The sequence below is a fragment of the Elephas maximus genome, chromosome 9 (genome assembly GCF_024166365.1).
Source record: "Elephas maximus indicus isolate mEleMax1 chromosome 9, mEleMax1 primary haplotype, whole genome shotgun sequence".
Taxonomy (NCBI): domain Eukaryota; kingdom Metazoa; phylum Chordata; class Mammalia; order Proboscidea; family Elephantidae; genus Elephas; species Elephas maximus.
Window position 1 is genome coordinate 64401558 of NC_064827.1, and position 14616 is coordinate 64416173.

General features: G+C 44.3%; 1 protein-coding gene across 7 annotated transcripts in view; it reads right to left on the reverse strand.

The window, feature by feature from the left end:
• The window catches only part of TNC (tenascin C), a 99411-nt gene that overhangs the window by 62616 nt on the left and 22179 nt on the right, over window positions 1-14616 (reverse strand). For all 7 annotated transcript variants that reach the window (XM_049895124.1, XM_049895125.1, XM_049895122.1 and 4 more), the window contains exons 2-4: window positions 6680-7264; window positions 1996-3405; window positions 476-739 (exon numbers count right to left, since the gene is read on the reverse strand). In XM_049895124.1, the coding sequence (XP_049751081.1) occupies window positions 476-739; window positions 1996-3405; window positions 6680-7136 (2131 nt within the window). In that variant the 5' untranslated portion in view covers window positions 7137-7264. The remainder of the gene's footprint in view (window positions 1-475; window positions 740-1995; window positions 3406-6679; window positions 7265-14616) is intronic.

Here is a 14616-nt window from a genome sequence, read left to right on the forward strand (position 1 = left end):
ATAGGGAACCCAAGGTTGAGAAGAGAGAGTGTTGACATGTCATGGGTTTGTTAACCAATGTCATAAAACAATAGGTATACTAACTGTTTAATGAGAAACTAGTTTGTTCTGTAAACCTTTATCTAAAAAAAAAAAAAAAAAACCTGTTAAGTGTTTACTGTGCCCTGGTGGTTAAGAGCTTGGCTGCTAACCAAAAAAAAAAAAAAAAAGGTTGGCAATTTGAATCCATCAGCCACTCCTTGGAAACCTATGGGGAAGTTCTACTCTATCCTATAGGGTTTCTATGAGTCAGAATTAAATGAATGGCACACAACAACACAACAACTGGATTCCAGGTTCTTCTTAATTGGTGTGATTATAAAAAGGCAGCTATAGGTCTGTGGGGCAAAGACAAGGGAGTAACTCATGGGGGACATTGTATGCTGGAGTTGCTGAGGGTGGTGGAAGCTGGCCCAGAAGAGTTCTGCTCACTCACAAGTGGCCACCCTGGCGCTGACGGGAATACTTCTCTTGTTTTCCAGGATGGCGAACACACGGATGAGGTATTCCACACCAGGCTCCAACTCCCGGATGGTGGTGGATGTCTTATTTCCGGGGACTCGGAACTGCATTTCTAGGCCACCTGCGTGGGTAGGCGTGTACATGATGAGATACTCTGTGACTCGCATCTCATTGTCCCAGGCCAGGTTCACTGTCTCTTCTGTTACTTCTGTCACGACGAGGTCTTTGGGAGGGGACACTGGCAAGAATAAGATAGGACATATAGGGTCAGTAATATACAATGCAGATTCTTTCTAGGTTTGTTTCTCTTGACTTCTGTCTTTCACTGCCAGTAACAGAGGCCTCCCCCCTGAAATCCAATTTTCATTTTCTAAGCTGTAAAACCCATCAAGGACTCCCTGCTGTGACCCAACTTAAAAACCTTCAGTGGGTGCCCATTGCCTTCAGGTTAAAGTTCAAGGTCAGTGGTCCGGCATTCAGTGGGTCTTAATTCAGATTAAGGTCATTGGCATGGGAAAGTGTGGCCTGGCTTTGGTCCCCTGCTTTGGACTTCGAGGCATATGTTCTTAGCACAGGAAGGCTATTTTGGACTCATCTGGTCCAAAGCTTTCATTTTCTAGATGGAAGACCAGCGAGGAGAGGCATTTGCCAAGGTTGCTTATCTCATCAAGTTTGGAATTCACTTCTTCCCTCTGCCAACCTGGTATTGTATCCAACCAGAGTAGACCACCTTAAACACAGGGTCACTTATTTATCCTTAGATACCAATAGCTTTAATCAAGGTAGAAATTCTCAGTCACAACAATCACATATGTGGGTGGATGAGAGACATATAAAGAAGACTCTCAATGTATGTGATTATTATCATTCTTTATGTTTTCATTCAACCACTGTTTCCAAAGCACTTACTATAAACCACGCCCTGTGCTAACTGCCTGGGATAGTGCTCCTTTGAGGAGCTCACAGTCCTTGGGATAAAAGAAATAACGATAAGATGATTAAAAGGCAAGTCAGCCTAGTGGGTGATCAGCATTTATCCTTTAGCTAAGTGGGCATTTAAAACAGTTTGTCTTATGTAATCTCACTCTCCCATTCAATTTAGCTAAATTTTTATTTCTATCTGTAATAGAAGGTTTTGTCTACTATCTGTTCAGTCTCTGGAGAGTAGGAAAGAAGGTTGATGTTAAGTAATAGGAAGGTTATCATTTCATCAACCTCATCTTTGGCACTGGATATTGAATTCAGTGTAGGCAAATCAGGCTGGCTCAAACCCTAGCTCTGTGACATGTTAGCCGTGTGTCCTGGAGACAATTATATAACCTCTCTAAACCTGAGAATGTTCATTTGTAATAGGTGGATGACCAGAGCCCCCTCAAAGAGTCAGTGTGTGTGTGCATATGTGTGTGTATGTGTGTGCAGTATAACACATCGCTGTCCATACAGGTGCACACTAGCCCAAGCCATTTTCATGCTAGCTTGAGTGCTGGTACTCACCCTCAGAACAGTCTTCCCCGGCATGGCCTTCATTGCAGATGCAGCGGCCTGCGACACACTGTCCCCAGTTGCTGCAGTCATTGGGGCAGGAGCGCTGCCCACAGTCCAGGCCTGTGAAGCCCTCGTGGCAGATGCACTGGCCATCCACGCAGCGGCCCCGGCCATTGCAGTCATCGGGGCACCTTTGCTCCTTGCAGTCTCTGCCCATGAAACCTTCGTGGCACACGCACTGCCCATTCACACAGCGGCCCTGCTGGTGGCAGTCATTCAGACAGGAGAGTTCTGCACAGTCAGGGCCGGTGAAGCCGTCCTCGCACACACACTGCCCGTCCACACAGTGGCCCCGGTTGCTACAGTCCTTGGGGCATCGCAGGTCCCGGCAGTCCTCACCCGTGTAACCGTCGTCACAGACACACACGCCATTCACACAGTGCCCACGCTGGTGACAGTCACTGGGGCAGCTCATTTCACCGCAGTCGTAGCCCTGGAAGCCTTGCTCACACTCACACTTGCCCTGGACACAGCGACCCCGGCTGTTGCAGTCGTTGGGGCAGCGCCTCTGGCTGCAGTCCTCCCCGGTGTAGCCCTCGTCACAGACGCATTGCCCGTTGACGCAGCGGCCGTGATGGCTACAGTCGTTGGGGCACTTGAGCTCTCCACACTCGGGTCCCGTGAAGCCATCGTCACACTCACACTGCCCGGCGACGCAGCGGCCGTGGTTGTGACAGTCTGCAGGACACCGCTTCTCACTGCAGTCCGCCCCTGCGAAGCCCTCGTCACACACGCACTGGCCCTCCTCGCACCGGCCCTGGCCATGGCAGGCATTCGGGCAGGTGAGCTGGCCGCAGTCTTCCCCGGTGAAGCCTTCTTCGCAGGAGCAGGTGCCGTTGAGGCAGCGGCCCCGGTCGAAGCAGTCCTTAGGGCAGGTGAGCTCGCTGCAGTCCTGGCCGGTGAAGCCCTCATCGCACACACACTCGTTCTCCACGCACCGCCCACGGTTGTAGCAGTTGTTGAGGCAGAGGGGCTCGTTGCAGTCGTCGCCGGCAAAGCCGTCCTTGCACACACACCGTCCGTCCACACACCTGCCGTGCTCCTTGCTGCAGGGCACAGGGCAGACCTCCTGGCTGCAGTCAGCCCCCGCATAGCCTTCGAAACAGACACAGACGCCGTTTACACACTTGCCCTGGTCGTTGCAGTCGCTGGGACAGGCCAGCTGGCTGCAGTCCTCTCCGGTGAAGCCCTCAGGGCAGACGCACTGCCCCTCAATGCACTGGCCTCGCAGGTGACAGTTGCCTGGGCATTCGGGCTCAGAGCAGTTGGGGCCTTTCCAGCCAGGTTCACACACGCAGCCACATCCTTCGGTGCTGAAGTTCCCACGGCCACTGCAGAAGGGCCGGGTATCCAGGCGGCCTGCCAACCAAGAGAACAGATGTGCTCAGCTGAGCTTAAGTGGCTGGATTTCTCTGTATCTACCAGTGAAACCCAGATTCAAATTCGGCCAGAGGATGGATGCATTCCCCGACCCCATCTGGCCTGAGTACCAGTTGCTCAGTGTATGAAGTCAGGTGAGACTCACATTCAGTTACCGCCATCACCACCAGTTAATATTGAGTGGATTTCCACTCATGGCGACCCCACGTGTGTCAGAATAGAACTGTGCTCAGTAGGGTTTTCAGTGGCTGAAGTACATTGCCAGGCCTTTCTTCCAAGGTACCTCTGAGTGCATTTGAACCACCAACCTTTCGGATTACACCAGGTAGGAATTCTTCTTCACCTGGAACTTCAGGGGGTCCATGTACTCCCTGACCATGTAGAACTGTGTGCAATGATTGTGTGTGTGTGTTTTCACTCCCAGGGAGAAGATCCATAGTTTTAATCAGATTTTCAAGGAGTTTCCTGAGTGCAAATGAGTACAAATCACCGTTACCACCTTACAGAACGTACTATGTTGTGCTTGTGTTGCTACTTCCATACCTAGCCAAGGCCTGGCACAAGGAGATGCCCAAGAAATAGTTGTTGAACTGAACTAAATTCTGACTCTTTGACTTACTAGCTGAACAGCAGATGGGAAGGGATTTAGAACTGGAGGGAGCTCAGCTTCCTCACTGGAAAAGTGGGACCAACAGGCCCACCTCACTGGGCTGCATGACGGTGAAATGAGGACATTAAGAGCCTACTGTTTTGCTTTACTCTGCTTTCTCTTCCTAAGGTTTTTTTTTTTTTTTTTTGCAGGGGGTGGGGAGGGAGTAAGGGTTAACTCAAGTTGGTATGTGGGTTTCCGTGAGCAAAACTTCCTAATTTTCCATAACGGAAAAGAGGCAGCTAAGCAGTGGCTCTCTAATTCCGACAAGGCACGTTTCAATCTGGCTCTTCCCCCAGAAAACACATGTGCCTTTATCTTTTCTTCCTGTTTTATCCCGAAGGCTGCAGTGGAGGGTGGATTGACGGCTGCATGGTCAGGGCTGCATGACCCTGTTCCCCGCGCCTAAATCTTTATCCTGTCAGCTCTCAGCAGCCACTGGTCTGATCTCTGTGGAACCAACAACAGGAAACAAAGCTCACCTCCAGTTTCTCTGCTCCTGGATACAGCTGTGATTAACATGATTCATTTCCTTCTTGACAGCAGGAAGGAAGGACATTCAAGGGAAATGTCAGCTTGGAAAGTTAGATTCTAGATCTGCTGTCCAGTGTGGCAGCCACTAACCACACACAGATATTAAGCACCTGAACTGTGACTAGTCCAAACTGAGATGTGCTGTAAGTGTGAAGTACACATTGGATTTCAAAGACTTAATATAAAAGGAAAAAAATGTAAGATATCCCATTAATAAGTTTTATATTGAATCCATGCTGAAAAGCTCACGTTTTGGTTATGTTGGGTTAAATAACACACAGTTGATTAAAATTATTTTATCTTCCTTTTTTCCCTTTTTAAAATATGACTACTGAAAAATTTGAGATGACAAATGTGGCTTGTAGTATATTTCTATTGGACAGCACTGCTCTAAACGATAATTTCAACCCATTATTTTTGCTTTAAGTGAAAGTTTACAATTCAAGTCAGTTTCTCACACAAAAACTTATACACAGATCCTTATGTGACTCTAGTTGCTCTCCCTACAATGTGACAGTACCCTCCTGTTTTTCACCCTCCCGTGTCCACTCAACTAGCTCCTGTCCCCCTCTGCCTTCTCATCTCGCCTCCAGACAGGAACTGCACATTTAATCTCATGTGTCTACTTGAGCTAAGAAGCACACTCCTCACCGGTATCATTGTATGTCTCATAGTCCAGTTTAATCTTTGTCTGAAGAGTTGGCTTCGGGTAATTCAACCAGTTCTTTAGCAGTATTCCCACTGTGTAACTCCCCTCTGTATTTGGTCAGGGAGTTGACAGAAGTGGAATATCAATGATTTTATGCAAAAAAAATTTTTGTTTTTTGCTTTGGAAACTTATGTCATGTTCTGTAGTACTCTTCACTTATGGCGATTAGATCTACTCTTAAAAAATTTGTCAAAATACTTTCTGGTGATTTCTTCTGAGTGGCAGAAATAGAGATTGTCATGTCTGATTAGAATTGTTGAAACTACTTGTAGTTCTATCAGCATTAGGGAATGGACATGGTGGCATAATTCCAAAGTGGCAGAATTCCTTAAAATAGGATGCACAGGGAGCAGGGTATCACTGGGGAGAATGTGGGCTCTGGAGACACGGAGACAAATACCTTATCTCTTATCATTCTTTGTGTTATCTTGTGTTAGTTGGTTAACTTCTTTGAGTCTTAATTCTTAGATTTGCAAAACTTTATCTCAGAGGGTTGCTGGGAGGATTAAATGAGATAACAAATTACAATGCCTGGTACATACCAGTAACCAGTTACCATTGAATCGATTCTGACTCATGACAACTCTGTGTGTGTCAGAGTAAAACTGTGCTCCATAGGGTTTTCAGTTGCTGATTTTTTGCAAGTAGATTGTCAGGCCTTTCTTACAAGGCACCTCTGGGTGGATGCCAACCTCCAACCTTTTGGTTAGCAGTTGAGTGCAGGACTCCATCTAGTACATAAAGGAGGCTCAGTTTATGGTTGTGATCGCGATCACCATTAAATTGGAATATTTTTTTCAAACCCCAGAGACTTAGTGTCACCATGAGCAGTGTTACACATCTGTAATAATACCGGGGTGTAGAACAATATGGTTTAAGTACCAACTCAACAACCCACTGCGGGACTTTGAGGGGTCCCATCATCCTTCTGGGTCTCAGTTTCCCTATTTGTACAATGAAGTGATTGGCCTATATCAGGATGTGCCCAAGTGTACTTTTTGGGTCAGGAATTTCATGGTATGTTATTAGGTTTTGGGGTAGAGAAGGAATAGATTTCATGGTTAAGTAAGTTTTAGAAACTTGTAACTAAAGTATATGTATTTTTTAAAGCAGGACTTCTCAGAGGCCTGAAAATTACTCTGAGAGTCATTTGTCACTATGACTGTTCAAGAGCAGGATAGAGATGGCTACATTCCCCACATTTACTTCACCATGAAATCTATGGTGAACACTCCGTGAGACAACTTTTCTGGGAAGCCACTTTGGAAATAACTGGTGGCTCCCGTTAAGCCCACCATTTCTCCCATCTGTATGGGGGGGGGGGTGGGGAAAAGAAGACTGCACTGATCCCCAGCTCATACCTTCGGCAGACTGAGGACAGCAGCTTGCTCCCGTGGTACACTGCTCCCGCAAGGAAGAGACCAGGCTCTCCAGCTCCTCTAGCCTGCTCAGGAGCTCCTTGATATCAGGGGCGGCGGCACAGCCACAGGCTCGGCGAGGGATATTGATGCGGTGTGTGAAGACGATCTGGTTTTCCCCGTCTACCGTCTGCTCCTGGAAGCTTTCGCTGGGCTCTGACTGTGGGGCCAGGTCTTTCTCCACACCGGCTGATTCTAGATCCACTGAACACTGAGACCCCATAGGCAGCTTGATATTGTAGACATGGTTAAACACCACTGGTTGGTTCTCCTCTGGCAGGGTGAGGTTCACCCCACTTTGTTGTTTGTGCCGGATGACTTTCTTAAGGACCCCACCTTTGGTGGGGAGAGCAAGCAAAGCTATGAAGATCCCCACCAACAGCCTAGTTGTGGCCCCCATGGTGAGGAGTGTTGGCTGGATGCTGCTGGAGCCTTAGGGTTTTTCACTTTCAGGCTCAAATTGGAAGCTTGGAAGCACAGGGTAGAATTCAAATCAGTTGTTCCTTATCTTCTCGAAGAAATTATTGTCTACAAGTAAACAAAGGAAAACATGCTTATTAGTATACACTACTAAATCAATGTATTATATCTGCAGTGCCAAGTGAATTTTGATTTTACACCTCTGGTGTTTGAAGCTCTCCTGATACTCCTTCCAGTATTCACTGTAGTGTTGATATAAAATGGCCTGAAAAGGAATTTTGCAATCTTGGAGGAATGATTTCACTCATTCTTCAACTTCAGGAAATTTAAGTAGACAGCAAATTACAGGAGAAAGAGCAAAATTTTGGAATACAACAGATTTGGGTTTTAATCTTAGCTCTAGCTCTGGGCCCTGAAGTAAGTTATATAAGTTTGCTTTGCCTTATTTATCTTTTTGTACAGTGAAGCTCATAATGACTAATAAACCAAACCAAAATAAACCCATTGCCATCAAGTCGATTCTAACTCATAGCGACCCAATAGGACAGAGTAGAACTGGCCTGTAGGGTTTCCAAGGAGTGCCTGATGGATTTGAACTGCTGACCTTTTGGTTAGCAGCCATAGCTCTTAACCACTATGCCACCAGGGTTTCCTAATGGCTAATAGTAGGGTCAAAATATTGATGTAAGTGAATCATTCATATATTCATTCATGCCTTAAATATTTACTAGCTTAGCACTCTGAGTGATTCAATATGGTCAGATGAAAAACATAGTCCCAGTCAATGTTCAGAAACTCCTGCCTCTTAGTATTGACCCTCTAAACTAGCTCAATGCCGTTTTCTGGCTCACCTATGTCTTGGGAGGCAGTGGCTAAAGTAAAGGAATACAGAAGGCAAATAGAGTTCTAATCCCAGATGAGCTTCTCACTAGTTATGCACCTGTTGGCATATGACTCTACCTCTGTGAACCTCAGCTTCCTTTATCCTTGATTTATCTCTCAACCTTAAAAAGTCAAGTTTTTAGAAAAGTCTGACAAAGTATCCCTGAGCCCGTGTTGTCCAAACTGTGCTTCAGGGCAAGTGGATGGCTCAGAAAAGAAGTACATACGCCTCTCATGGTTTGTCCAATCAACAAGTCCTTATAGAATTCTTACTCAGTTTTCCACAATAATCAAAATTCTGTGCATAACAGAAATAAGTAAGAGACCAAGTGTCTAGTCTCAGAGGATTTACGATAGAGTTAAGAAAAAAATGGAATCATCCATTCAAACTTGAGGAAGAAAGCAAGAAGGAATGCAAAGAATCCATTTTGTGATACAGGATGTAACAGTGTATGGAGTTTGAAAAACAAAAGGGATTGTCAAAAGGGTGGTAGGGCATGGATTACTGCAAGGGACAGAATTTAAGCTGAACCTTAAAGAGTGCAGAGGATTAGATGGAAATAGAGTACGGAGGAGGATATGCTACCATGAGGCATTTCTCACTTTGCCAAGTTGTCTTATTCATCTATCCTATGGCCGCTCATCTGTACGGACAATCGGGTATCAGAGGAAAGGGGGGCTGTTAAAGGCAGCTAAAAAACCATAGAATAAAGGTGGGAAGAGATGGCTAACTTTGGATAGCATAATATTGACTAATCCTCAGACACATGCAAGAATCATCTAAACGTGGCATGAGGTCAAATTCATGGCCTTCTTTAATTAGTAAATATATCTGAATGTTGTTCAAGGAGATAACTGAAGAGCTTTTTGATTATTAACCAGGCATTTCACAAATGGACATTTCCTTATGTTCATGTTATCCTTGCAGTTACCCAGCAAGTGTCAACCAGCACTGCTATTTGGATTGCTTATCCTGTAAGAGGTTTTCTAACTTTTTTCCCAGAACGATTATCCCAAGAATAGAACGCATCAATATTATCCCAACTGATCACCTTCATGATGACAGAAAATCTTTGCAAAACCTGGAGAGAGACTGTGGTAGGGAAAATTGAACCGAGAAGCATTTCCGTAGGACTGCACGGGGTGGGGTGGGTGGGGAAGGGCTGTAGACCTAGAAAGCACCAGCTGTGCATTTCATCAAGAATGTCCTATATACATCTCCACGCCCACTATCACCCAAAATATATGCATATTTTATGTCTTACCAACTATCCATGTAACTTACAACTTAGAACATCTACTCAGAACATCTATTCCTTGGTTAGGCAAAAAAAAAAAAAAAAAAAAAAAAAACTCTTCTGAGCATGCTTTCTCATTCAAATTAATTTCCTAAAGGAGAATTTGTGGGTTTATGAGTGTGGGTATATCCAGTGAATGAAGGTTATTATGAAGAGCAGAGCTTGGCTCATTCTCTTCTCTCAAACAGGTTGGCCGTCTTATTTGTTTACTGGGCAAATATTTATTGATTGCATGCTCTATGGAAGGGCTGCTTTAACTCTCTCTGCCTTCCGCAAAGTCCTTTCTTCTGTCCCCTTCTCACCAATTCTTAGCTCTTCGTTTTGAGGAAGGGCCATGAGCCAAGCCTGAAATGCTTTTGGACTTGTATCCAACACTTTTGTGTGTGTTGCTAAATGACTTAAATTTCCATCAAAAAAGGCTATTAGAGTTGCTGGTTGAGACTAAAGCAATGAGTCTAGAGTAATAATGACCAGACTAGATGCAGGGGTGAGGATTTTTATCTGTGTTTGTAAGAGATGTGCACTAGCAAACAAAACGTTACATTGTTTGAAGGAAGGAAATGTGATTCTTGAGTGCCGTGTACTTCACGCTGGCCTATGGTGGTCTGGGTAGTGCAAAAGGTTTGCAGTCAACTGCTAACCCAAAGGTCGGTGGTTCAAATCCATCCGGAAGTGCTGTGGAAGAAAATCCTGGTGATATGCTTCCATAAAGATTATAGCCAAGAGCACGTCTACTGCCCTGAGCCAGCACCGACCGACTCATCGGCAACGATGACCAATATGTCTCTGGTGTAGTAGAAAGCGCCTAGGCTTTGGAATTAGACCAAACTGGCTTCAAGTGCCACTTGCTAACTGTTTGATGTTGGCAAGCTACATATCAGCTCTAAACCATTATAAAACACTTCTAGAATGGGGTAACGCTTAGAGAGCTATACATAAAGCACCTAGCATGATGTCAGGCCCATAGTAGGCACACGTTAAAAAACAAAGCAGTTGCTATTTTGTTGCACTCCTGTATTAGCATAAGAACACAACCTTCCGAAAGGAGAGGCCAAGCCATTTGACTCCTTTCATGGCTTAAGCCTAAACTTGACCTCCCAGTTGGATCCGGTTCTAAACACAGCAACAAAGAGAATCTAGATCAAGGGGAGCTGCATAAATCACTGATGGGTGGGAAGGTACATTGTATGAAGATAAATTTGTTAGAACTGGGCATGTTTATACCAGACAGGAAAAAGATAGGGAGCAAATAACGACCTTAAAGAATGTAAAATAGCCTCATGCAGAGGACTGGATGGTTTATGTTTCCTTTGAGGAGAGAACTAGGGAAAATTGCTTTAGATTGCAGTTTGAGAGATTTAGGTTAGACATGAAGAATCATGTCCTGACAGTAGAGCTTTTAAAATTTCAGAATGAGCAACTTTTTCTTCAGAAACTCTTAAAAAAACACAAGCTGGTTCTTTATAGGAAGTGATCAGGCATTGAAAGGTCTGGAAAGTATCTTGTGGGAGGAAGGATTGGAGAACTGTGTTTGTTTCTCTTGTAATTGAGAAAACCAAGGTTGAGGAGGACAGCATTACAGCGTGTAAGTCCTGGGGAAGCAGGGCTGCCTGTTCCACGCTGTTCCAACGAAGGAGCAGGAGCGCCATGGCGTGTATGGTGGGGCGGGGGGCGGGGAGGTGAGAAGGTGGATGGGGAGGGAAGTGTTGATTACCAGAAGCTAAATTTCAATAAACAGGAGAAACAGTTTTCTTGTTGGCATTATCATACAATAGAATGGGCTTCTTCGAGAACGTAGCAAGCTCCAAGACACTGGAATGTAAACAGAAAAGTGTTAAAAAAAAAAAAAAAAGCACAGGTTTTATAGACGAACTGTATCTGGTTTGAATCACTGTTTGACCATTCCTCTTCTTTGTATAGAAACTTTGGTGGCATGGTGGTTAAGAGCTATGGCTGCTAATCAAAAGGTTGGCAGTTCAAATCCCCTGGGCAAGATATTGCCTACTACCTTAAGCCAGAGTCACATCACTGGTAAAATATGATAAAAGTGTCTTTGTAGGGTGGTTGTGAATAGTGCATGAGCTACTATGTGTGAAGGAATGGCACACTCCTTGGCAAATATCAACAGCTCAATAAATGGGAAACTTTTGTAGTTGCAGATGAAATTTTCAAATATGGACACACTCATCTCAGGACAGGAATGTCGGGATCTACATGTATGCACAGGAAGCAAAAGGTCAGGATGTAAACAATTTGTTCCTGGGAAGAATGTGTCAGGTTGTAAACAATTTGTTCCTAGGAAGAGTGTGTATCACCCAACTGGATGACACCATTCACCCTACCTCGCCAGCCAAATGGCTGACCTTTTTATTTCCAAGGACTCCAAAGCTGGAGTCTAATCAATTATTAGCCCACTACCTTTACTTTGTTCTCTATGAATAAAAACCTCTAACTCGATAGACAGAGGAATGCTTTGTATTTTTACTTAGCACTGCGCAGCTTGAGCTGTATTATTCAATAAAATTCTTTTTCTTTCACTCCTAACAGAGCACAAGATTTTCTTCTTTGACATAGTGAGATATGTAAATTTCAGTTCGTATTTTTTTCAGGATTTTCTTTCTCCCAACCCTTGTCCTCTACCTTGGCACATGCAGGTCTGTTTTTAAGCAAGGATAAGAGTTGGGCAGCAAAGTGGCCTTCTCCTCTCTCAGGGATCCCCGTTCCCTGGCAAGTATCCCTTGTTTCTTCTTTGATGGTGAGATTAAAGGATTTGATGAGTCCATGTTTGCAAAGGAGGGCTGTAAGGTGAGGCACAGCCTTTGTACTGGCTCAACAGACAAATCTTGGGGTCACATATCCAGGACAAAGGGGCTATTTCCAAATTCTGCTGTAGCCCTGCTCTGTACTCTGTCCCAGGGCATATGCCTAATGCCAAAAAATACACTTGTGGATCAGAGTTCACTTTCTATCTTTATGAAAAGCAATTCTTAGAGCCAAATGAACTGCTGTAAATCATGGAATTGTTTTTCTGACACTCTCTTGGTATCCGCATTCATGTTAACTTCTGAAAACTTAATTCCTCTATCACAAGGATTTCTCTAGGAGATTTAAGACGTTAAATTCATTGCTGTAGAGTTGCACTAATCGTTTGTGGGAGTCCCAGGGTGGCACAAACGGTTAAATGCATGACTTCGACCCAAAAGGTTGGCATTTTGAACTTTCCAAATGCTCGGAAGACGTTCCTGGTGATCTGCTCTGAAAGGCCACAGCCTTGGAAACCCTCTGAAACAGTTTAACTCTGCACACGTGAGGTTGTCATGAAGTGAGATTGACCCAATGGCAACTAACAGCAAGAAGTCATGCATGACTTTTACAATAAAAATTAATTATAATTAAATAAAACTAAAAATTAATTACTCAGTTGCACTACCCACATTTCAAGTGGTTAATAGCCACATGTGGCTAGTGGTTATGGTGGTAACAGTATCAAACCACGGAGATGAAGAACAGAAAGTACTCTTGGTTTAATAGGGTTGCATGGTGATAGTGAGCCCATGGTACAAATAAGGAAACTGAGGCTCAGAGATGTCAAAGTAGTGATATGTGGGGCCATAAGTAAGTTCTGATATTTTTAAATATTCCTGTTTAGTGAAAATGAGTGAGTACCTCAGACACAGGTGCTAAGGGACTAGAGAAAGAAGATGGTGTCTTTTTAGTAACTCATGTGAATATTAGTAAACATATATGTTTGCTGTAGTTTCTGTACCTTATGTGTTCAAACATATCCAGATACAAGTAAGGAATGGTTGTTAAGGCTTTTGTTTTTGTTCGATGCTGTTGAGTTGATTTTCCACTCATAGCGGCCTCCTATGACAGAGTAGAACTGCCCCATAGTGTTTTCTAGCTGTAATCTTTGTGGGAGCAGATTGCCAGGTCTTCCTCCTGTGGAGCTGCTAGGTGGGTTCAAACTGCCAACCTCTCAGTTAGCACTTAACCATTGAGTCACCAGGGGTCCTTTTAAGGCTATTGCCCTCCTCAAATCTGAAGCGGCCAGATAAGCATCCTTCTTCCCCACCGCATCCTTGGGGGAAGAAATCTTTCTTTCTCTGCATACCTTAGAGCCCTAAATTTTCCATGAAACTCTTATCCTCAAATCAAACCACAGCTAAGTTGCTTCAGGAACCACTCTGGCCAAGGTTAACACCTTGTCCTGCCCTGTTTCAACTATCTCTTAGAAGCTGGTAGAGGTTGTCAAGGACAGCTCACAGCTCTTATTCCTCTGTTGATACTGTACTACTTTGCTCCAGAGTTTTTGAGGGGACTCAATCCATTTCCTTCAGCCTCTGAACACTGCTGTTGATAAAGCAGCTGCACGTAGAGGAAAGAGCCTCGTCTTTGGAGTGAGGTAGACTCATGTTAGAATCCAACTCTACCACTTATAGCAGCTCCTTGTGGTCATTCATTTTCCTTCTCTAAGTCTCACTTGGAGTTCTGGTGGCACAGTGGTTAAATGTTCAGCTGCTAATCAAAAGGTTCGCAGTTCAAGTCCACTAGCCACTCTATTGGAAACCGTATGGGGCAGTTCTGTTCTGTCCTGTAGGGTTGCTATGAGTTGGAATCAACTCGGTGGCAATGGACTTTGGAAGCCTAGCTTGCCTCATACCCTACATGGTGATAAATATGCCTGTTCCATAATGTTGTGGGACCATGGCATGAAATTAGAAGATGTATGTTAAGCTACTAGCACAGTATGTGGCACACAGTAGGTGATTAATATATGGTAGCTAATGATAATAGAAACAATCACAACACTGGTCAAATAGAGAATAGGTCAGAAAGGAAACTTTACATCCAGAAGGGTCAGGAGAAGTAGAGAGATACACTCAAGACTATAACAATGATATAATAGGTAACAAAAGAGATTGACTAACCTAGGTCTATTAATATTCAAAGTGGAGCCAGGCCACATTTTTCTGACAGGTTTACAAAAGATACCTTGAGAGAGCTGGCATTTGAAATAGACTTGGAGAATGGGTGGGATTCTGAAAAGTGAATGGATATAACCACAGTAAAACAACAAACAAAAAAACCCATTGCCATTGAGTCAATTCTGACTCATAGAGACCCTATAGGACAGAGTATAACTGCCCCATAGTTTCCAAGGAACACCTGGTGGATTCAGGTTACGAAATTTTTGGTTAGCAGCTGTAGCTCTTAACCACTACACCACCACGGGTTCCATAACTGCAGTGGGTAGGTACAATTTGAACCCTATGGCAG